The 27,609-nt window shown below is 37.2% G+C and overlaps 1 protein-coding gene across 1 annotated transcript in view; it reads right to left on the bottom strand.

The window, feature by feature from the left end:
* LOC128659695 (uncharacterized) overlaps nucleotides 1-27,609 on the bottom strand; it is a 304,258-nt gene that overhangs the window by 213,694 nt on the left and 62,955 nt on the right. The window contains exon 2 of the mRNA XM_053713266.1: nucleotides 8,091-8,215. Within this exon, the coding sequence (XP_053569241.1) occupies nucleotides 8,091-8,193 (103 nt within the window). The 5' untranslated portion in view covers nucleotides 8,194-8,215. The remainder of the gene's footprint in view (nucleotides 1-8,090; nucleotides 8,216-27,609) is intronic.

Genomic DNA, 27,609 nt, shown 5'->3' with positions numbered 1-27,609 from the left:
GTCATTCCCTTACCTGGTATAAATCTATCACTGTCATGTAATCCCCTTACCTGGTATAAATCTATCACTGTCATGTAATCCCCTTACCTGGTATAAATCTATCACTGTCATGTAATTCCCTTACCTGGTATAAATCTATCACTGTCATGTAATCCCCTTACCTGGTATAAATCTATCACTGTCATGTAATCCCCTTACCTGGTATAAATCTATCACTGTCATGTAATCCCCTTACCTGGTATAAATCTATCACTGTCATGTAATCCCCTTACCTGGTATAAATCTATCACAGTCATGTATTCCCCTTACCTGGTATAAATCTATCACTGTCATGTAATCCCCTTACCTGGTATAAATCTATCACTGTCATGTAATCCCCTTACCTGGTATAAATCTATCACAGTCATGTAATTCCCTTACCTGGTATAAATCTATCACTGTCATGTAATCCCCTTACCTGGTATAAATCTATCACTGTCATGTAATCCCCTTACCTGGTATAAATCTATCACTGTCATGTAATCCCCTTACCTGGTATAAATCTATCACTGTCATGTAATCCCCTTACCTGGTATACATCTATCACAGTCATGTATTCCCATTACCTGGTATAAATTTATCACAGTGAATTAGAGAAAAATTAGAGTACTGGCACTAGTTACGTGTAAACTGGAATTCATGGAAAAAACATACTTTCCGGTGCTATCCTACCAATAATACAAATGAGAAAAAAAGAGGTAAAATAACCTCAAAAAGGGGCGGTTAACAAGCACTCATTCCTAGTTGTAAGTAAAATAAAGATTTTATACAAAGAAAGGCTAAACAAAGAAGCTATTAGCCAGGGCCTATCAGAAAGCAATAGCAAAAGATAGGTGAGAATTTCTCAGAACAAAAAAGCCAACACCATCAGATACCAATTTGATAAGATTCATATCCACTTATAACAGTCAAAGTGATAAAGTAACAGCCATCATTAACAAACATTGGCATATTCTAAAAAGTGATGACAAACTTAAGATGTTATTACCTACTAACCCTTCTTTCACCTTTAGACGTGCCAATAACTTTAGTGATAATCTAACAAATACTGACTTTAATAGAACTAAGAAACCTATCCATCAAGGCTCCATCCCCTGTGGGCATTGTAAACATGCCAATATATGGTTAAAAAAAGATACAATTGTAGACAGATTTTCCAAAATCAAAAGCCACATTAACTGCCAAAGTGAGAATGTAATTTACTGCTTATCCTGCTCATGTAATATAATCTACACAGGAACGACTACACGTAAATTGTGCACTAGAATGACAGAACCCCTAAGCAACATTCGCAACGCACATAGAGATGCAGAAGAGGGCAGACAGCTAACAAGTGTGGCCAGACACTTTCTTCAATACCATTCTGGCAAAACTACTTCCTTTAAGTGCTGGAGTCTGGAACAGATAAAACCTGGGATCAGAGGAGGCAACAGTGAGAAAATCTTGTTGCAGAAAGAAACAGGTTGGATCTTCAGACTCAATACAGTCATACCTAACGGGATGAATGAGGCCAATCATTTTTGGGTATTTCTTTAAAATCACTTCCCTTGTGACTATTTAAGAATGATATCTAAATATCAGTATTCCTTGCTACACTTTCTCAGAAGTGAAACATATGAATCATAAACATCTAAACATATGGTACATACATATACATTAGTTTTAATTGATTTTATTCTTTCTACAAAAATAAGTAAACAAATACATTCATGCTTACCAATATTGTACCTAACCCAATTTGATTATTATTCCCCTAAAAATAATATTGAGAAGTACCAACTCAAACGTATTCAGGAATACGGTACTTTAAATGATACTTGGGGTTTTTGTAAATATCAGAGAATAGGTAGAAGTTGTGGATAGCATTTAACTATGAATAGTTTGGTGTTTTATTGCCGCCCACAGCACTACCTATATCCATATTTCATTTTTTAACACTGTATATTTGTGTAAATGACAACATCATGGCTTATGATAGTTAAAATGTATCAGTATACCGATACACCAATATAGACAAAATTAACGCCATAAAACCTTTTAACAATATCGTCAAGACAGTCCTTACCTAATGTCATAAATACCAATATGTGTTTTCACACTAAGAAAGTATATAATTGAAACTAATGGTAAATGAACCACCCACGAGCTTTGTATACATTATTATCGGTTATTTTTAGAGCAGCGCTAGCATTAAGCGTTAATTTATAACTAGAAATAGGTGTTAATATTAAGCTCATGATACATGTTTATTATATGGATCTTAACATGATATTGATAAGCATTATTGAGGTGAGCACCCCAAATTCAGGATTGTTGTACGTTGTCATCTGTGCCATGGAACCCCTGTATAGACATTCAGATGATGGGATGTAAGCTGTCGGTTGTGCTGTGATAGAATAGATCACACTGAGAACCGAACCGAGGTCGGATGGCAGAGCAATGTTTGACTTTATTCCCTTTTTTGCTGATATACTTTTATAGAATGTATAAATAGACTCCGCTATAACATGTGAATTTAAAACCCACGGCATTATGATAGATGAAGTATCAGAACCAATTGGGATAATATTAGCCATTAGCGAATCAAAACTTTGCTTCTGTACACACCCTCGCTACCCTAGTGGTTGATGTTGGAAGTGGGAGTGTCCGTTACACCAATAGGACCTCTATGTTTACGTGTGACACATACCGCACTATTCTGAGAATAAGGGTTATAAATCCACAAACGATCCAAGACACATTACACGTACTGTCAATAAATGAAGAAAGACATACAATAGTTAGACATAGGAACCCACCAATAAGTATTCATAATAGGAGATTGCAACCAATATATTTATTCACATGAATCAGATGCCACATACTAGCCAATAATATTGCGAATATAATAGACTACGTCTCAATACATAGTGATTGGATCTTAAGTGGGAGTGTTTCCTATGCAACTTACGATTGGTCTATGGATCTCACATAGTGCTATTTAAAGGGGTGGCACCCGGGCCTCGGTTTGTCTGCCGCATTGAGAAAGGCTGATAGTACAGCCGAAACTAGTTTGCTCATTTTTTGTGCACCTAGGTGCATTTTGTTGATTTTAAACACTAGTGGTCCATTGTCCCTGTCACCTGAAGCCGAGGGAGCTGCTATCGGCCAGGAAACAGGGGGACAATGTGACTTTTAGGTACTGTTTGCTTTGGAGGCTTGTATTTTAAATATAACAAATAAAATCTTTATTTTAATTTACTCACAACTAGGAATGAGTGCTTGTTAACCGCCCCTTTTTGAGGTTATCTTACCTCTTTTTTACTCATTTAAAAAAATATCACAGTCATGTAATCCCCTTAACTGGTATAAATCTATCACTGTCAAGTAATCATCTTACCTGGTATAAATGTATCACAGTCATGTAATCCCTTACCTGGTATAAATCTATCACATTCATGTAATCCCTTTACCTGGTATAAATCTATCACAGTCAAGTAATCCTCTTACCTGGTATGTTTATCACAGTCATGTAATCCCCTTACCTGGTATAAATCTATCACTGTCAAGTAATCCTCTTACCTGGTATAAATGTATCACAGTCATGTAATCCCTTACCTGGTATAAATCTATCACTGTCATGTAATCCCTTTACCTGGTATAAATCTATCACTGTCAAGTAATCCTCTTACCTGGTATGTTTATCACAGGTATGTAATCCCCTAACTTGGTATACATTTATCACAATAATTTAATCCCCTCACCTGGTATAAATGTATCACAGTCATGTAATCCCCTTACCTGGTATAAATGTATCACAGTCATGTAAACCGCTTACCTGGTATAAATGTATCACAGTCATGTAATCCCCTTACCTGGTATAAATTTATCACAGTCATGTAATCCCCTTACCTGGTATAAATCTATCACAGTCATGTAATCCCCTTACCTGGTATAAATTTATCACAGTCATGTAATCCCTTACCTGGTATAAATCTATCACATTCATGTAATCCCTTTACCTGGTATAAATCTATCACAGTCAAGTAATCCTCTTACCTGGTATGTTTATCACAGTCATGTAATCCCCTTACCTGGTATAAATCTATCACTGTCAAGTAATCCTCTTACCTGGTATAAATGTATCACAGTCATGTAATCCCTTACCTAGTATAAATGTATCACAGTCATGTAATCCCTTACCTGGTATAAATCTATCACTGTCATGTAATCCCTTTACCTGGTATAAATCTATCACTGTCAAGTAATCCTCTTACCTGGTATGTTTATCACAGTCATGTAATCCTGGTATAAATCTATCACTGTCAAGTAATCCTCTTACCTGGTATGTTTATCACAGGTATGTAATCCCCTAACTTGGTATACATTTATCACAATAATTTAATCCCCTCACCTGGCATAAATGTATCACAGTCATGTAATCCCCTTACCTGGTATAAATGTATCACAGTCATGTAAACCGCTTACCTGGTATAAATGTATCACAGTCATGTAATCCCCTTACCTGGTATAAATTTATCACAGTCATGTAATCCCCTTACCTGGTATAAATCTATCACAGTCATGTAATCCCCTTACCTGGTATAAATTTATCACAGTCATGTAATCCCTTACCTGGTATAAATCTATCACTGTCAAGTAATCCTCTTACCTGGTATAAATGTATCACAGTCATGTAATCCCTTACCTGGTATAAATGTATCACAGTCATGTAATCCCTTACCTGGTATAAATCTATCACTGTCATGTAATCCCTTTACCTGGTATAAATCTATCAATGTCAAGTAATCCTCTTACCTGGTATGTTTATCACAGTCATGTAATCCCCTTACCTGGTATAAATCTATCACTGTCAAGTAATCCTCTTACCTGGTATGTTTATCACAGGTATGTAATCCCCTAACTTGGTATACATTTATTACAATAATTTAATCCCCTCACCTGGTATAAATGTATCACAGTCATGTAAACCCCTTACCTGGTATAAATGTATCACAGTCATGTAATCCCCTTACCTGGTATAAATTTATCACAGTCATGTAATCCCCTTACCTGGTATAAATCTATCACAGTCATGTAATCCCCTTACCTGGTATAAATTTATCACAGTCATGTAATCCCCTTACCTGGTATAAATCTATCACAGTCATGTAATCCCCTTACCTGGTATAAATTTATCACAGTCATGTAATCCCTTACCTGGTATAAATCTATCACAGTCATGTAATCCCCTTACCTGGTATAAATGTATCACAGTCATGTAAACCCCTTACCTGGTATAAATGTATCACAGTCATGTAATCCCCTTACCTGGTATAAATTTATCACAGTCATGTAATCCCCTTACCTGGTATAAATCTATCACAGTCATGTAATCCCCTTACCTGGTATAAATTTATCACAGTCATGTAATCCCTTACCTGGTATAAATCTATCACATTCATGTAATCCCCTTACCTGGTATAAATTTATCACAGTCATGTAATCCCTTACCTGGTATAAATGTATCACAGTCATGTAAACCCCTTACCTGGTATACATTTATCACAGTCATGTAAACCCCTTACCTGGTATAAATGTATCACAGTCATGTAATCCCCTTACCTGGTATAAATGTCTCACAGTCATGTTATCCCCTAACCTGGTATAAATTTATCACAGTCATGTATTTCCCTTAACTATTATAAGTTTATGACAGTCATGTAATTCCCATACCTGGTATAAGTTTATCACAGTCATGTAATCCCCAAACCTGGTATAAATTTATCACAGTCATGTTATCCCCCTTACCTGGTATAAATTTATCACAGGCATGTAATCCCCTTACCTGGTATAAATTTATCACAGGCATGTAATCCCCAAACCTGGTATAAATTTATCACAGTCATGTTATCCCCCTTACCTGGTATAAATGTATCACAGTCATGTAATCCCCTTACCTGGTATAAATGTCTCACAGTCATGTATTTCCCTTAACTATTATAAGTTTATGACAGTCATGTAATTCCAATACCTGGTATAAATTTATCACAGTCATGTAATCCCCAAACCTGGTATAAATTTATCACAGTCATGTTATCCCCCTTACCTGGTATAAATTTATCACAGTCATGTAATCCCCTCACCTGGTATAAATTTATCACAGTCATGTAATCCCTTACCTGGTATAAATGTATCACAGTCATGTAAACCCCTTACCTGGTATACATTTATCACAGTCATGTAAACCCCTTACTTGGTATAAATGTATCACAGTCATGTTATCCCCTAACCTGGTATAAATTTATCACAGTCATGTATTTCCCTTAACTATTATAAGTTTATGACAGTCATGTAATTCCCATACCTGGTATAAATTTATCACAGTCATGTAATCCCCAAACCTGGTATAAATTTATCACAGTCATGTTATCCCCCTTACCTGGTATAAATTTATCACAGGCATGTAATCCCCTTACCTGGTATAAATATATCACAGTCATGTAATTCCTTTACCTGGTATAAATCTATCACTGTCAAGTAATCCTTTTACCTGGTATGTTTATCACAGGCATGTAATCCCCTAACTTGGTATACATTTATCACAATAATTTAATCCCCTCACCTGGTATAAGTTTATCACAGTCATGTAATTCCCATACCTGTTATAAATGTATCACAGTCATGTAAACCCCTTACCTTGTATACATTTATCACAGTCATGTAATCCCCTTAACTGGTATAAATTTATCACAGGCATGTAATCCCCTTACCTGGTATAAATTTATCACAGTCATGTAATCCCCTTACCTGGTATAAATTTATTACAGTCAAGTAATCCCCTTACCTGGTATTAAATTAATCACAGTCATGTAATCCCCTTACCTGGTATAAATTTATCACAGTCATGTAATCCCCTTACCTGGTATAAATTTATTACAGTCAAGTAATCCCCTTACCTGGTATTAAATTAATCACAGTCATGTAATCCCCTTACCTGGTATAAATTTATCACAGTCATGTAATCCCCTTACCTGGTATAAATTTATTACAGTCATGTAATTCCCTTACCTGGTATAAATTTATTACAGTCATGTAATTCCCTTACCTGGTATAAATTTATTACAGTCATGTAATCCCCTTACCTGGATTAAGTTTATCACAGTCATGTAATCCCTTTACCTAGTATAAATTTATTACAGTCATGTAATCCCCTTACCTGGAATAAGTTTATCACAGTCATGCAATCCCTTTAACCTGGTATAAATTTATCACAGTCATGTAATCCCCTTACCTGTAATAAATTTATCACAGTCATGTAATCCCCTTACCTGGTATAAATTTATCACAGTCATGTAATCCCCTTACCTGGTATAAATGTATCACATTCATGTAATCCCCTTACCTGGTATAAATTTACCACAGTCATGTAATCCCCTTACCTGGTATAAATTTATCACAGTCATGTAATCCCCTTACCTGGTATAAATTTATCACAGTCATGTAATCCCCTTACCTGGTATAAATTTATCACAGTCATGTAATCCCCTTACCTGGTATAAATTTATCACGGTCATGTAATCCCCTTACCTGGTATAAATTTATCACAGTCATGTAAACCCCTTACCTGATATAAAATTATCACAGTCATGTAATCCCTTTGCCTGGAATAAATTTATCACAGTCATGTAAACCCCTTACCTGGTATAAATGTATCACAGTCATGTAATCCCTTTGCCTGGAATAAATTTATCACAGTCATGTAATCCCCTAACCTGATATTAAATTATCACAGTCATGTAATCCCCTAACCTGATATTAAATTATCACAGTCATGTAATTCCTATACCTGGTATATATTTATCACAGTCATATAATCCCCTTACCTGGTATAAATTTATCACAGTCATGTAATCCCCTTTACCTGGAATAAATGTATCACAGTCATGTAATCCCCTAACCTGATATTAAATTATCACAGTCATGTAATTCCTATACCTGGTATTAAATTATCACAGTCATGTGTTCTCTTTACCTGGAATAAATTTATCACATTCATGTAATCTCTTTACCTGAAATAAGTTTTTCATCCCGACAGTCATAGAGCATACCAAGGGAAAAGGGACGTCCTAACGCAGGCATTTCTATGGTCATCACATCGCCTGATGGATTCATTTTATTTACAATTGCTGTTTATCTGAAATGAATCAGAAAATGATTTAGATACATTACTTAACAATAAAACAAATTACACTACTCAGTTATACAGACAGCTCTTGGTTTGATATTATATGTTCAGTGAGATTCACAAAGTATGGCAATTCAAAGCATTCTGGGATCCAGCAGAGAGAGAGATTAATCCATATGGTCATTTAACTCAATCAATTTATCGCCCAGATTACAAGTTTTGAGCGATATAGGGAAAGTAACGCACCCAAAAATTGTATGTGGATCTTCGGGGGTTAGTGTTAGGTTTTATTAAGGGTTTATTGGGTGGGTTTTATTTTTAGCTTAGGGTTTGGGCATGGAAAAGAGCTAAATGCCCTTTGAAGGGCAATGCCCATCCAAATGCCCTTTTCAGGGCAATGGGTAGCTTAGGTTTTTTAGGTAGGTTTTTATTTGGGGAGGTTGGGGGGTGGTGGGTTTTGGGGGGATGTTTGTAATTTTATTTGCCAGGTAAAAGAGCTGTTATCTTTGGGTCAATGCCCCGCAAAAGGCCATTTTAAGGGCTATTGGCAGTTTAGTTTAGGCTAGGGGTTTTATTATTTTGGGGGGGCTTTTTATTTTGATAGGGCTTTTAGATTAGGTGTAATTAGTTTAATTAATTTTGTGTAATTTAGTGTTTTTTTGTAATTTAGATAATTCTATTTAATTTATTTATTTTATTTAATTATATTGCAATGCTAGGTTTAACTGTAAGACAGGTTAGGGTTTTATTTTACAGGTAACTATCGGCTAGATTACGAGTTTTGCGTTAGGGTAAAAAATCAGCGTTAAGAGGTCCTAACGCTGCTTTTTCACTACCAGGTCACCTGAGAGGGAGTGAGACACACAGCTTTGCTGTCAGTGAGGGGCTTGATTTAAAACTTGCAACATGCCAGAGTTTTGTAGCCAGCCAGGGAGCTCAACTATCAGTTGACGCTGCACAGATCACCTACACAATGAGGTATATTATGCAGTCTGTCTGTAAATTATACATTAAAAATAAATAAATATATATACTGTATATATATTTATATAATTACCACCCACAAATACATATATACAGGGAGTGCAGAATTATTAGGCAAATGAGTATTTTGACCACATCATCCTCTTTATGCATGTTGTCTTACTCCAAGCTGTATAGGCTCGAAAGCCTACTACCAATTAAGCATATTAGGTGATGTGCATCTCTGTAATGAGAAGGGGTGTGGTCTAATGACATCAACACCCTATATCAGGTGTGCATAATTATTAGGCAACTTCCTTTCCTTTGGCAAAATGGGTCAAAAGAAGGACTTGACAGGCTCAGAAAAGTCAAAAATAGTGAGATATCTTGCAGAGGGATGCAGCACTCTTAAAATTGCAAAACTTCTGAAGCGTGATCATCCAACAATCAAGCGTTTCATTCAAAATAGTCAACAGGGTCGCAAGAAGCGAGTGGAAAAACCAAGGCACAAAATAACTGCCCATGAACTGAGAAAAGTCAAGCGTGCAGCTGCCAAGATGCCACTTGCCACCAGTTTGGCCATATTTCAGAGCTGCAACATCACTGGAGTGCCCAAAAGCACAAGGTGTGCAATACTCAGAGACATGGCCAAGGTAAGAAAGGCTGAAAGACGACCACCACTGAACAAGACACACAAGCTGAAACGTCAAGACTGGGCCAAGAAATATCTCAAGACTGATTTTTCTAAGGTTTTATGGACTGATGAAATGAGAGTGAGTCTTGATGGGCCAGATGGATGGGCCCGTGGCTGGATTGGTAAAGGGCAGAGAGCTCCAGTCCGACTCAGACGCCAGGAAGGTGGAGGTGGAGTACTGGTTTGGGCTGGTATCATCAAAGATGAGCTTGTGGGGCCTTTTCGGGTTGAGGATGGAGTCAAGCTCAACTCCCAGTCCTACTGCCAGTTTCTGGAAGACACCTTCTTCAAGCAGTGGTACAGGAAGAAGTCTGCATCCTTCAAGAAAAACATGATTTTCATGCAGGACAATGCTCCATCACACGCGTCCAAGTACTCCACAGCGTGGCTGGAAAGAAAGGGTATAAAGGAAGAAAATCTAATGACATGGCCTCCTTGTTCACCTGATCTGAACCCCATTGAGAACCTGTGGTCCATCATCATATGTGAGATTTACAAGGAGGGAAAACAGTACACCTCTCTGAACAGTGTCTGGGAGGCTGTGGTTGCTGCTGCACGCAATGTTGATGGTGAACAGATCAAAACACTGACAGAATCCATGGATGGCAGGCTTTTGAGTGTCCTTGCAAATAAAGGTGGCTATATTGGTCACTGATTTGTTTTTGTTTTGTTTTTGAATGTCAGAAATGTATATTTGTGAATGTTGAGATGTTATATTGGTTTCACTGGTAAAAATAAATAATTGAAATGGGTATATATTTGTTTTTTGTTAAGTTGCCTAATAATTATGCACAGTAATAGTCACCTGCACACACAGATATCCCCCTAAAATAGCTAAAACTAAAAACAAACTACAAACTACTTCCAAAAATATTCAGCTTTGATGTTAATGAGTTTTTTGGGTTCATTGAGAACATGGTTGTTGTTCAATAATAAAATTAATCCTCAAAAATACAACTTGCCTAATAATTCTGCACTCCCTGTATACTGTATATATATTTATATAATTACCACCCAGAAATACATATATACTGTATATATAATTACCCCCCACAAATACATATATATACTGTATATATAATTACCACCCAGAAATACATATATACTGTATATATAATTACCACCCACAAATACATATATATATACTATATATATATTTATATAATTACCCCCCACAAATATATATATATACTGTATATATATTTATATAATTACCCCCCACAAATACATATATATACTGTATATATATTTATATAATTACCCCCCACAAATACATATATATACTGTATATATATTTATATAATTACCCCCCACAAATACATATATATACTGTATATATATTTATATAATTACCACCCACAAATACATATATATACTGTATATATAATTACCCCCCACAAATACATATATATACTGTATATATAATTACCCCCCACAAATACATATATATACTGTATATATAATTACCCCCCACAAATACATATATATACTGTATATATAATTACCACCCACAAATACATATATATAGTGTATATATAATTACCACCCACAAATACATATTTATACTATATATATAATTACCCCCACAAATACATATATATACTGTATATATAATTACCACCCACAAATACAATTATATACTGTATATATATTTATATAATTACCCCCACAAATACTTATATATACTGTATATATATTTATATAATTAACACCCACAAATACATATATATACTGTATATATAATTACCCCCCACAAATACATATATATACTGTATATATAATTACCACCCACAAATACATATATATATATATATATACTGTATATATAATTACCCCCCACAAATACATATATATACTGTATATATAATTACCCCCCACAAATACATATATATACTGTATATATAATTACCCCCCACAAATACATATATATAGTGTATATATAATTACCACCCACAAATACATATATATATACTGTATATATAATTACCCCCCACAAATACATATATATACTGTATATATAATTACCCCCCACAAATACATATATATACTGTATATATAATTACCCCCCACAAATACATATATATAGTGTATATATAATTACCCCCCACAAATACATATATATATACTGTATATATAATTACCCCCCACAAATACATATATATAGTGTATATATAATTACCACCCACAAATACATATATATATACTATATATATAATTACCCCCCACATATACATATATATACTATATATATAATTACCCCCCACAAATACATATATATACTGTATATATAATTACCACCCACAAATAGAATTATATACTGTATATATATTTATATAATTACCCCCCACAAATACATATATATACTGTATATATAATTACCCACCACAAATACATATATATATATACTGTATATATATTTATATAATTACCACCCACAAATAGAATTATATACTGTATATATAATTACCCCCCACAAATGCATATATACTGTATATATAATTACCCCCACAAATACATATATATACTGTATATATATTTATATAATTACCCCCCACAAATACATATATATACTGTATATATAATTACCCCCCACAAATACATATATACTGTATATATAATTACCCCCCACAAATACATATATACTGTATATATAATTACCCCCCACAAATACATATATATACTGTATATATATTTATATAATTACCCCCCACAAATACATATATATATACTGTATATATAATTACCCCCCACAAATACATATATATACTGTATATATAATTACCCCCCACAAATACATATATATATACTGTATATATAATTACCCCCCACAAATACATATATATACTGTATATATATTTATATAATTACCCCCCACAAATACATATATATACTGTATATATATTTATATAATTACCCCCCACAAATACATATATATACTGTATATATAATTACCCCCCACAAATACATATATATATATACTGTATATATATTTATATAATTACCCCCCACAAATTCATATATATACTGTATATATATTTATATAATTACCCCCCACAAATAAATATATATATATACTGTATATATAATTACCCCCCACAAATACATATATATACTGTATATATAATTACCCCCCACAAATACATATATATATATACTGTATATATAATTACCACCACAAATACATATATATACTGTATATATAATTACCCCCCACAAATACATATATATACTGTATATATAATTACCCCCCACAAATACATATATATATATATATACTGTATATATAATTACCCCCCACAAATACATATATATACTGTATATATAATTACCCCCCACAAATACATATATATACTGTATATATAATTACCCCCCACAGATACATATATATATACTGTATATATCTTTATATAATTACCCCCCACAAATACATATATATACTGTATATATAATTACCCCCCACAAATACATATATATACTGTATATATAATTACCCCCCACAGATTCATATATATATACTGTATATATATTTATATAATTACCCCCCACAAATACATATATATACTGTATATATATTTATATAATTACCCCCCACAAATACATATATATACTGTATATATATTTATATAATTACCCCCCACAAATACATATATACTGTATATATATTTATATAATTACCCCCCACAAATACATATATATATATATACTGTATATATATTTATATACAGGGAATGCAGAATTATTAGGCAAATGAGTATTTTGACCACATCATCCTCTTTATGCATGTTGTCTTACTCCAAGCTGTATAGGCTCGAAAGCCTACTACCAATTAAGCATATTAGGTGATGTGCATCTCTAAAATGAGAAGGGGTGTGGTCTAATGACATCAACACCCTATATCAGGTGTGCATAATTATTAGGCAACTTCCTTTCCTTTGGCAAAATGGGTCAAAAGAAGGACTTGACAGGCTCAGAAAAGTCAAAAATAGTGAGATATCTTGCAGAGGGATGCAGCACTCTTAAAATTGCAAAGCTTCTGAAGTGTGATCATCGAACAATCAAGCGTTTCATTCAAAATAGTCAACAGGGTCGCAAGAAGCGTGTGGAAAAACCAAGGCGCAAAATAACTGCCCATGAACTGAGAAAAGTCAAGCGTGCAGCTGCCAAGATGCCACTTGCCACCAGTTTGGCCATATTTCAGAGCTGCAACATCACTGGAGTGCCCAAAAGCACAAGGTGTGCAATACTCAGAGACATGGCCAAGGTAAGAAAGGCTGAAAGACGACCACCACTGAACAAGACACACAAGCTGAAATGTCAAGACTGGGCCAAGAAATATCTCAAGACTGATTTTTCTAAGGTTTTATGGACTGATGAAATGAGAGTGAGTCTTGATGGGCCAGATGGATGGGCCCGTGGCTGGATTGGTAAAGGGCAGAGAGCTCCAGTCCGACTCAGACGCCAGCAAGGTGGAGGTGGAGTACTGGTTTGGGCTGGTATCATCAAAGATGAGCTTGTGGGGCCTTTTCGGGTTGAGGATGGAGACAAGCTCAACTCCCAGTCCCTACTGCCAGTTTCTGGACGACACCTTCTTCAAGCAGTGGTACAGGAAGAAGTCTGCATCCTTCAAGAAAAACATGATTTTCATGCAGGACAATGCTCCATCACACGCGTCCAAGTACTCCACAGCGTGGCTGGCAAGAAAGGGTATAAAAGAAGAAAATCTAATGACATGGCCTCCTTGTTCACCTGATCTGAACCCCATTGAGAACCTGTGGTCCATCATCAAATGTGAGATTTACAAGGAGGGAAAACAGTACACCTCTCTGAACAGTGTCTGGGAGGCTGTGGTTGCTGCTGCACGCAATGTTGATGGTGAACAGATCAAAACACTGACAGAATCCATGGATGGCAGGCTTTTGAGTGTCCTTGCAAAGAAAGGTGGCTATATTGGTCACTGATTTGTTTTTGTTTTGTTTTTGAATGTCAGAAATGTATATTTGTGAATGTTGAGATGTTATATTGGTTTCACTGGTAAAAATGAATAATTGAAATGGGTATATATTTGTTTTTTGTTAAGTTGCCTAATAATTATGCACAGTAATAGTCACCTGCACACACAGATATCCCCCTAAAATAGCTAAAACTAAAAACAAACTAAAAACTACTTCCAAAAATATTCAGCTTTGATATTAATGAGTTTTTTGGGTTCATTGAGAACATGGTTGTTGTTCAATAATAAAATTAATCCTCAAAAATACAACTTGCCTAATAATTCTGCACTCCCTGTAATTACCCCCCACAAATACATATATACTGTATATATATTTATATAATTACCCCCCACAAATACATATATATATACTGTATATATATTTATATAATTACCCCCCACAAATACATATATACTGTATATATATTTATATAATTACCCCCCACAAATACATATATATATATACTGTATATATATTTATATAATTACCACCCACAAATACATATATACTGTATATATATTTATATAATTACCCCCCACAAATACATATATATATACTGTATATATATATTTATATAATTACCCCCCACAAATACATATATATACTGTATATATATTTATATAATTACCCCCCACAAATACATATATATACTGTATATATAATTACCCCCCACAAATACATATATATACTGTATATATAATTACCCCCCACAAATACATATATATACTGTATATATAATTACCCCCCACAAATACATATATATATACTGTATATATAATTACCCCCCACAAATACATATATATACAGTATATATAATTACCCCCACAAATACATATATATACTGTATATATAATTACCCCCCACAAATACATATATATACTGTATATATAATTACCCCCCACAAATACATATATATACTGTATATATAATTACCCCCCACAAATACATATATATACTTTATATATTATTACCCCCCACAAATACATATATATACTGTATATATAATTACCCCCCACAAATAGAATTATATATATTATATGTTTTGAGTCTGTGGGGCCTATTTATCAAATGTCTGTCCGACATGATCCGATCAGCGCATCAGGTCCAACAGAGATCGCTGAATGCGGACAGCAATAAGCTCTCCGCATTCAGCATTGCACCAGCAGCTCTTGTGAACTGCTGGTGAAATGCCACCCCCTGCAGATTCGCGGCCAATCGGTCGTGAGCAGGGGGTGTCAATCAACCCGATTGTATTGGATCGGGTTGATTTCCGGCGATGTCTGTCCGCCTCCTCAGAGCAGACGGACAGGTTATGGAGCAGCAGTCTTTAGACCGCTGCTTCATAACTTGTGTTTCTGGTGAGTCTGAAGGCTCGCTAGAAACACGGGGCTTTTAGCTCCATACGGAGATTGATAAATTAAAATGGGCCCCTGTATGTGTGTGTGTGTCTCTATCTATTTATCTATCTATCTATATTATGAAGCTGCTCCACAATCCTGTCCGCCTGCTCTGAGCAGGCGGAAAGGAATCGCTAAAATTCAAACCGGTCGGGGTGATTGACAGCTCTCTGAGTCTGCAGGATGCGGCGTATTGCTCTGCGCATTAAGCGAGGTCTTGCGGACCTGATCTGCAGTGTCGGATCAGGTCTGCAAGACCTTTGTTACCCTCTGTATACAATTATATACTAATACATATGTTAAACTTATTATCATACCTAAAAAGAAAATATCCTTGTTCACATGGCAGCAAGCGGAGGCAGGAATTATTGCACACATACATACTGTATATAGCCCTGGATATACACGCGATGGGGGGTAGTTATCAAGCCGTCAACCTCAAATACGCTGGAATTCCGCAGCGTATTTGTGGCGAGGCTGATTCGCCTTAGTTATCAAAGGCTTCAGACCGGCAAAAGTAGAATTTTGTGACGTAAACTTCGATCCGCAGGACTCAGTCCTACACAGATCGATTCTTACGTCACTCCAGATGTTCCGCACACAAGTGCGGCACAATCTCACTACTTTTGCTAGTTATCAAAAAACTAGCAGGTACGCTCGGCACTTTTACGGCCCAGCGTACCTGGTTTTCAAACCGCCAGCCTGGAGGCGGCGGATCCCATAGGAATCAATGGGAGTCTGACCATAGCGAAAGTACAAGTTCGCTGCTGACAGACATCCCATTGATTTCTATGGGAGCTGTCTACACCTAACACCCTAACATGTACCCCGGGTCTAAACACCATTAATCTGTCCCCCTACACCGCCGCAACTAAATAAATGTATTAGCCCCTAAACCGCCGCTCCCGGAGCCCACCGCAACCTACTCTATACATATTAACCCCTAAACCGCCGCTCCCGGAGCCCACCGCAAGCTACTCTATACATATTAACCCCTAAACCACCGCTCCCTGACCCCACCGCAACTATAATATATGTATTAACCCCTAAACCGCCGCTCCCGGAGCCCACCGCCAACTACATTATACCTAGTAACCCCTATCCTGCCCCCCCTATACCGCCGCCCTCTATAATAAATTTATTAACCCCTATCCTGCCGATCCCGCACCTCGCCGCAACTAAATAAATAGTTTAACCCCTAAACCGCCGCTCCCGGACCCCAGCAACCTATAATAAATATATTAACCCCTATCCTGCCCCCCACTACACCGCCGGCACTGTAATAAAATTATTAACCCCTAAACCTAAGTCTAACACTAACCCTAACACCCCCCTAACTTAAATATTAATTAAATAAATCTAAATAATATTTCTATTATTAACTAAGTTAATCCTATTTAAAACTAAATACTTACCTATAAAATAAACCCTAATATAGCTACAATATAAATAATAATTACATTGTAGCTATCTTAGGATTTATTTTTATTTTACAGGTAACTTTCAATTTATTTTAACTAGGTACAATAGCTATTAAATAGTTATTAACTATTTAATAGCTTACCTAGCTAAAATAAAGAGAAATTTACCTGTAAAATAAAAACTAACCTAAGTTACAATTACACCTAACACTATACTATACTTAAATAAATTATTCCTATTAAAAACTAAATACTTACCTGTAAAATAAACCCATACACCTAGATTTGGAGTTTGGCGTTAGCCGTGAAAACCAGCGTTAGAGGCTCCTAACGCTGGTTTTAGGCTACCGCCGGTATTTGGAGTCACTCAAAATAGGGTCTAACGCTCACTTTTCAGCCGCGACTTTTCCATACCGCAGATCCCCTTACGTAAATTGCGTATCCTATCTTTTCAATGGGATCTTTCTAACTCCGGTATTTAGAGTCGTTTCTGAAGTGAGCGTTAGACATCTAACGACAAAACTCCAGCCGCAGGAAAAAAGTCAGTAGTTAAGAGCTTTCTGGGCTAACGCCGGTTCATAAAGCTCTTAACTACTGTACTCTAAAGTACACTAACACCCATAAACTACCTATGTACCCCTAAACCGAGGTCCCCCCACATCGCCGACACTCGAATACATTTTTTTAACCCCTAATCTGCCGACCGCCACCTACGTTATACTTATGTACCCCTAATCTGCTGCCCCTAACACCGCCGACCCCTGTATAATATTTATTAACCCCTAATCTGCCCCCCTCAACGTCGCCTCCACCTGCCTACACTTATTAACCCCTAATCTGCCGACTGGACCTAAGCGCTACTATAATAAAGTTATTAACCCCTAATCCGCCTCACTAACCCTATAATAAATAGTATTAACCCCTAATCTGCCCTCCCTAACATCGCCGACACCTAACTTCAATTATTAATCCCTAATCTGCCGACCGGAGGTCACCGCTATTCTAATAAATGTATTAACCCCTAAAGCTAAGTCTAACCCTAACACTAACACCCCCCTAAGTTAAATATAATTTAAATCTAACGAAATTAATTAACTCTTATTAAATAAATTATTCCTATTTAAAGCTAAATACTTACCTGTAAAAGAAATCCTAATATAGCTACAATATAAATTATAATTATATTATAGCTATTTTAGGATTAATATTTATTTTACAGGTAACTTTGTATTTATTTTAACCAGGTACAATAGCTATTAAATAGTTAAGAACTGTTTAATAGCTAAAATAGTTAAAATAATTACAAATTTACCTGTAAAAGAAATCCTAACCTAAGTTACAATTAAACCTAACACTAGACTATCAATAAATTAATTAAATAAACTACCTACAATTACCTACAATTAACCTAACACTACACTATCAATAAATTAATTAAATACAATTGCTACAAATAAATACAATTAAATAAACTAGCTAAAGTACAAAAAATAAAAAAGAACTAAGTTACAAAAAATAAAAAAATATTTACAAACATAAGAAAAATATTACAAAAATTTTAAACTAATTACACCTACTCTAAGCCCCCTAATAAAAAAACAAAGCCCCCCAAAATAAAAAAATGCCCTACCCTATTCTAAATTACTAAAGTTCAAAGCTCTTTCACCTTACCAGCCCTGAACAGGGCCCTTTGCGGGGCATGCCCCAAGAAATACAGCTCTTTTGCCTGTAAAAAAAAACATACAATACCCAAGCCCCCCAACCTTACAACCCACCACCCACATACCCCTAATCTAACCCAAACCCCCCTTAAATAAACCTAACACTAAGCCCCTGAAGATCATCCTACCTTGTCTTCACCTCACCGGGTATCACACCGATCCGTCCAGAAGAGCTCCTCCGATGTCCTGATCCAAGCCCAAGCGGGGGGCTGAAGAGGTCCATGATCCGGCTGAAGTCTTCATCCAAGCGGGGCAGAAGAGGTCTTCCATCCGATTGAAGTCTTCATCCAAGCGGCATCCATCCGGAGCGAAGCGGCAGCATCCTGAAGACCTCCACCGCGGAACATCCATCCTGGCCGACAACTGAACGACGAATGACGGTTCCTTTAAATGACGTCATCCAAGATGGCGTCCCTCGAATTCCGATTGGCTGATAGGATTCTATCAGCCAATCGGAATTAAGGTAGGAATATTCTGATTGATATTCAGAATCAAGTTCAATCCGATTGGCTGATCCAATCAGCCAATCAGATTGAGCTCGCATTCTAGTGAGCACATCTCAGTGTGTATAAGTAAGTACATATGTATGAGTGAGTGAGCACATCTCAGTGTGTATAAGTAAGTACATATGTATGAGTGAGTGAGTACATCTCAGTGTGTATAAGTAAGTACATATGTATAAGTAAATTAGCACATCTCAGTGTGTATAAGTAAGTACATATGTATGAGTGAGTGAGCACATCTCAGTGTGTATAAGTAAGTACATCTGTATGAGTGAGTGAGCACATCTCAGTGTATATAAGTAAGTACATATGTATAAGTGAGTGAACACATCTCAGTGTGTATAAGTAAGTGCATATGTATGAGTGAGTGAGCACATCTCAGTGTGTATAAGTAAGTACATATGTATGAGTGAGTGAGCACATCTCAGTGTGTATAAGTACATCTGTATGAGTGAGTGAGCACATCTCAGTGTGTATAAGTAAGTACATATGTATAAGTGAGTGAGCACATCTCAGTGTATAAGTAAGTACATATGTATGAGTGAGTGAGCACTTCTCAGTGTGTATAAGTAAGTACATATGTATGAGTGAGTGAGCACATCTCAGTGTGTATAAGTACATATGTATGAGTGAGTGAGCACATCTCAGTGTGTATAAGTAAGTACATATGTATGAATGAGTGAACACATCTCAGTGTGTATAAGTAAGTATATCTGTATGAGTGAGTGAGCATATCTCAGTGTGTATACGTATGTACATATGTATGAGTGAGTGAGCACATCTCAGTGTGTATAAGTAAGTACATATGTATGGGTGAGTGAGCACATCTCAGTGTGTATAAGTACATATGTATGAGTGAGTGAGCACATCTCAGTGTGTATAAGTAAGTACATCTGTATGAGTGAGTGAGCACATCTCAATGTGTATAAGTAAGTACATCTGTATGAGTGAGTGAGCACATCTCAGTGTGTATAAGTAAGTACATCTGTATGAGTGAGTGATCACATCTCAGTGTGTATAAGTAAGTACATCTGTATGAGTGAGTGAGCACATCTCAGTGTGTATAAGTATGTACATATGTATGAGTGAGTGAGTATATCTCAGTGTGTATAAGTATGTACATCTGTATGAGTGAGTGATCACATCTCAGTGTGTATAAGTAAGTACATCTGTATGAGTGAGTGAGCACATCTCAGTGTGTATAAGTATGTACATATGTATGAGTGAGTGAGCACATCTCAGTGTGTATAAGTAAGTACATATGTATGGGTGAGTGAGCACATCTCAGTGTGTATAAGTAAGTGCATATGTATGAGTGAGTGAGCACATCTCAGTGTGTATAAGTAAGTACATATGTATGGGTGAGTGAGCACATCTCAGTGTGTATAAGTAAGTGCATATGTATGAGTGAGTGAGCACATCTCAGTGTGTATAAGTAAGTACATCTGTATGAGTGAGTGAGCACATCTCAGTGTGTATAAGTAAGTACATATGTATGGGTGAGTGAGCACATCTCAGTGTGTATAAGTATGTACATATGTATGAGTGAGTGAGTATATCTCAGTGTGTATAAGTATGTACATCTGTATGAGTGAGTGATCACATCTCAGTGTGTATAAGTAAGTACATCTGTATGAGTGAGTGAGCACATCTCAGTGTGTATAAGTATGTACATCTGTATGAGTGAGTGATCACATCTCAGTGTGTATAAGTAAGTACATCTGTATGAGTGAGTGAGCACATCTCAGTGTGTATAAGTATGTACATATGTATGAGTGAGTGAGCACATCTCAGTGTGTATAAGTAAGTACATATGTATGGGTGAGTGAGCACATCTCAGTGTGTATAAGTAAGTGCATATGTATGAGTGAGTGAGCACATCTCAGTGTGTATAAGTAAGTACATCTGTATGAGTGAGTGAGCACATCTCAGTGTGTATAAGTAAGTACATCTGTATGAGTGAGTGAGCACATCTCAGTGTGTATAAGTATGTACATATGTATGAGTGAGTGAGTATATCTCAGTGTGTATAAGTATGTACATCTGTATGAGTGAGTGATCACATCTCAGTGTGTATAAGTAAGTACATCTGTATGAGTGAGTGAGCACATCTCAGTGTGTATAAGTATGTACATCTGTATGAGTGAGTGATCACATCTCAGTGTGTATAAGTAAGTACATCTGTATGAGTGAGTGAGCACATCTCAGTGTGTATAAGTATGTACATATGTATGAGTGAGTGAGCACATCTCAGTGTGTATAAGTAAGTACATATGTATGGGTGAGTGAGCACATCTCAGTGTGTATAAGTAAGTGCATATGTATGAGTGAGTGAGCACATCTCAGTGTGTATAAGTAAGTACATCTGTATGAGTGAGTGAGCACATCTCAGTGTGTATAAGTATGTACATATGTATGAGTTAGTGAGTACATCTCAGTGTGTATAAGTAAGTACATCTGTATGAGTGAGTGAGCACATCTCAGTGTGTATAAGTAAGTACATATGTATGAGTGAGTGAGCACATCTCAGTGTGTATAAGTAAGTACATATGTATGAGTGAGTGAGCACATCTCAGTGTATAAGTAAGTACATCTGTATGAGTGAGTGAGCACATCTCAGTGTGTATAAGTAAGTACATCTGTATGAGTGAGTGAGCACATCTCAGTGTGTATAAGTTAGTACATCTGTATGAGTGAGTGAGCCCATCTCAGTGTGTATAAGTAAGTACATCTGTATAAATGAGTGAGCACATCTCAGTGTGTATAAGTAAGTACATCTGTATGAGTGAGTGAGCACATCTCAGTGTGTATAAGTATGTACATATGTATGAGTGAGTGAGCACATCTCAGTGTGTATAAGTAATTACATATGTATGAGTGAGAGAACACATCTCAGTGTGTATTAGTAAGTACATCTGTATGAGTGAGTGAGCACATCTCAGTGTGTATAAGTAAGTACATATGTATGAGTGAGTGAGCACATCTCAGTGTGTATAGGTAAGTACATCTGTATGAGTGAGTGAGCACATCTCAGTGTGTATAAGTAAGTACATATGTATGAGTGAGTGAGCACATCTCAGTGTGTATAAGTATGTACATCTGTATGAGTGAGTGAGTACATCTCAGTGTGTATAAGTAATTACATATGTATGAGTGAGAGAACACATCTCAGTGTGTATAAGTAAGTACATCTGTATGAGTGAGTGAGCACATCTCAGTGTGTATAAGTAAGTACATCTGTATGAGTGAGTGAGCACATCTCAGTGTTTATAAGTAAGTACATCTGTATGAGTGAGTGAGCACATCTCAGTGTGTATAAGTAAGTACATATGTATGAGTGAGTGAGCACATCTCAGTGTGTATAAGTAATTACATATGTATGAGTGAGAGAACACATCTCAGTGTGTATAAGTAAGTACATCTGTATGAGTGAGTGAGCACATCTCAGTGTGTATAAGTAAGTACATATGTAAGTACACCTGGACTGTGGCATGCCGGAGGGGGATCCATGTCAAAACTCCCATGGAAAATTACATAGTTGATGCAGAGTCTGGTTTTAAGCCATAAATGGCATAAATCACCTAACATTCCTAAATTGTTTGGAATAACGTGCTTTAAAACATCAGGTATGATGTTGTATCGATCAGGTAGTGTAAGGGTTACGCCCGCTTCACAGTGACAGAGCAAACTCCCCGTGTAACGCACCGCAAACAACCGCAAACAGTCCATTTGCACAACCACAAGATCGATAGATTTGATAGATAGATAAATAGATTACATAGATCAATAGATGCAATATACATTTGAGAGATACAAATTACATAGATCAATAGATGCAATATACATTTGATAGATACGAATTACATAGATCTATAGATGCAATATACATTTGATAGATACGAATTGCATAGATCAATAGATGCAATATACATTTGATAGATACGAATTACATAGATCAAAAGATGCAATATACATTTGATAGATACGAATTACATAGATCAATAGATGCAATATACATTTGATAGATACGAATTACATAGATCAATAGATGCAATATACATTTGATAGATACAAATTACATAGATCAATAGATGCAATATACATTTGATAGATACGAATTACATAGATCAATAGATGCAATATACATTTGATAGATACGAATTACATAGATCAATAGATGCAATATACATTTGATAGATAGAAACAAATTAAATAGATCAATATATGCAATATACATTTGATAGATACGATTTACATAGATCAATAGATGCAATACACATTTGATATATACGAATTACATAGATCAATAGATGCAATATACATTTGAAAGATACGAATTACATAGATCAATAGATGCAATATACATTTGATAGATACGAATTACATAGATCAATAGATGCAATATACATTTGATAGATATGAAATACATAGATCAAAAGATGCAATATACATTTGATAGATACGAATTACATAGATCAATAGTTGCAATATACATTTGATAGATACGAATTACATAGATCAATAGATGCAATATACATTTGATAGATACGATTGATAGTTAGATAGATTTGATAGATAAATAGTTAGATAGATTTGATAGATATATAATTTCCTAGACAGAGAATTACAAGACGTGCGGCTGGGACCCATGGTAAGGTTACTTCCTTTTGAACAATCGAGTACAGGTTGGGGTCTGGGATTGCCTTTTGTGCAAAGAAATTGTGGCTGGGTACCTTCCACTGCGGTGTCCCCTATCAGGGGACATGTATATGGCATGGATTGTAGGAACCGGGAGATGGAAAAAGATGCTTGGACACCCAGTACAGGTCGTTCTCCTTCAGCCTTTTTATACGAGGGTCCCGACCCTCAACAGTCACGACAGCATGAAAGACCCCATATGCCATGACTTCCTTTTGCAGAATCGAGTACAGGTATGGCATCGATTTTAGGAACCCGGAGATAATTGTTAGGAACTGGGAGATGGAAAAAGATGCTTGGACACCCAGTACAGGTCGTTCTCCTTCAGCCTTTTTATACGAGGGTCCCCGACCCTCAACAGGCACGACAGCATGAAAGACCTCATATGCCATGACTTCCTTTTGCACAATCGAGTACAGGTATGGCATCGTTTTTAGGAACCCGGAGATAATTTTTAGGAACCGGGAGATGGAAAAAGATGCTTGGTCGGTCCTCCTACTTCAAATTTGGGGCACTGCGCATGCAATCTACTGTGCCACCAGATATGAGTGGTGTGTTAAGTAGTACTATTCTTAGCAGTTTAATCCCTGTTATGTGCCTTTTTTTTGGTTTGGGTTTTGAAGCCACAGTGCAGCACCAGAGGCCAGAAAAATTAGGCATGTACACATGCCTGAAAAATTAGGTATTGTTGCAGCCGCTGCTGTAGCAGCGGCCAGAAAAATTGATGTTTGTTTGACAGTTAGAAAGTGCCCTAAAACATTGCGGCTTGAACCCTAGTTGTTGGCGGTTAAGTCACGCAAGTCATCCGGCATTCAAAGATAAAATACAGCAGTGTGTGGACCATTTTTAGCCCAAGGCAGCTCATCTCATTAAGCCTTTTTTACTCGAATGTATCGCCCAATGTCAGTCCCTTCGGGATCCATCCCTCATTCATTTTAATAAAGGTGAGATAATCAAGACTTTTTTTTACCTAGGCGACTTCTCTTCTCAGTGACAATACCTCCTGCTGCACTAAAGGTCCTTTCTGACAGGACACTTGAAGCGGGGCAGGCCAGAAGTTTGATTGCAAATTGGGATAGCTCAGGCCACAGGTCAAGCCTGCACAGTCACTCCCAGTAGTCATGGGGTTCATCGCTCCTCAGAGTGTCGAGATCCGCAGTTAATGCGAGGTAGTCTGCTACCTGTCGGTTGAGTCGTTCTCTGAGGCTGGATCCCGAAGGGCTGTGGCGATGCATAGGAGTTAAAAAAGTCTGCATGTCCTCCATCAACAACACGTCTGGAAAGCGTCCTGTCCTTGCCGGCGTGGTCGTGGGAGGAGGAGTATTACTTTCATCTCTTCCCCTGTTAGATTCCCGTTGTGCTGTGACATCACCCTTATACGCTGTGTAAAGCATACTTTTTAATTTATTTTTGAACTGCTCCATCGTTTCCGACTTGCGGGAATTAGGTAACTTTTCAGTCACTTTATTCTTATACCGGGGATCTAGTAGCGTTGGCACCCAGTACAGTTCGTTCTCCTTCAGCTTTTTTATACGAGTGTCCCTCAACAGGCACGACAGCATGAAAGACCCCATTTGCACAAGGTTGGATGCCGAGCTTCTGATGTCACGTTCCTCGTCCTCACTGATCTCACTGAAGGTATCTTCTTCCCCCCAGCCACGTACAACACCACGGGTACCAGATAGGTGACAATAACGAGCACCCTGGGATGCCTGTTGTGGTTGGTCTTCCTCCTCCTCCTCAAAGCCACATTCCTCCTCTGACTCCTCTTCCTCACAATCCTCTTCCTGCATTGCCGCTGGTCCAGCAAGCGATGCTGATAAGGCTATTTCTGGTGGTGATGGAGACCACAACTCTTCCTCTTCCTCTTCACGCTCATCTATGGCCTGATCCAGCACTCTTCGCAGGGCACGCTCCAGGAAGTAAACAAATGGTATGATGTCGCTGATGGTGCCTTCGGTGCGACTGACTAGGTTTGTCACCTCCTCAAAAGGATGCATGAGCCTAAAGGCATTGCGCATGAGCGTCCAGTAACGTGGCAAAAAAATCCCCAGCTCCCCAGAGGCTGTCCTAGCACCCCAGTCATACAAATACTCGTTAACAGCTTTTTCTTGTTGGAGCAGGTGGTTGAACATTAGGAGTGTTGAATTCCAACGTGTTGGGCTGTCGCAAATCAAGCGCCTCACTGGCAGGTTGTTTTGCCGCTGGATATCTGACAAGTGCGCCATGGCCGTGTAGGAATGCCTGAAATGGCCACACACCTTCCTGGCCTGCTTCAGGATGTCCTGTAAGCCTGGGTACTTATGCACAAAGCGTTGTACAATCAGATTACACACATGTGCCATGCACGGCACATGTGTCAACTTGCCCAATTTCAATGCCGCCACCAAATTACTTCCATTGTCAGAAACCACTTTGCCAATCTCCAGTTGGTGCGGAGTCAGCCACTGATCCACCTGTGCGTTCAGGGCGGACAGGAGTGCTGGTGCGGTGTGACTCTCTGCTTTCAGGCAAGTCAACCCCAAGACGGCGTGACACTGCCATATCCGGGATGTTGAGTAGTACCTGGGGAGATGGGGGGGTGCCGTTGATGTGGAGCAAGACGCAGCAGCAGAAGAGGACTCAGCCGAGGAAGAGGTTATGGAAGAGATTGGAGTAGGAGGAGTAGAGGAGGTAGCAGCAGGCCTGCCTGCAAGTCGTGGCGGTGTCACCAACTCCTCTGCAGAGCCACGCATTCCATGCTTGTCAGCCGTCAGCAGGTTTACCCAATGCGCAGTGTAGGCGATATACCTGCCCTGACCATGCTTTGCAGACCAGCTATCAGTGGTCAGATGGACCCTTGCCCCAAGACTTTGTGCCAGACATGCCAATACTTCCTTTCGCACAATCGAGTACAGGTTGGGGATTGCCTTTTGTGCATAGAAATTTTGGCCGGGTACCTTCCACTGCGGTGTCCCAATAAATACAAATTTTTTGAATGCCTCAGACTCCACCAGCTTGTATGGTAAAAGCTGG

The sequence above is a fragment of the Bombina bombina genome, chromosome 5 (genome assembly GCF_027579735.1).
Source record: "Bombina bombina isolate aBomBom1 chromosome 5, aBomBom1.pri, whole genome shotgun sequence".
In the NCBI taxonomy this organism is placed as follows: Eukaryota; Metazoa; Chordata; class Amphibia; order Anura; family Bombinatoridae; genus Bombina; species Bombina bombina.
This window is presented reverse-complemented; position numbering and strand designations above follow the sequence as displayed.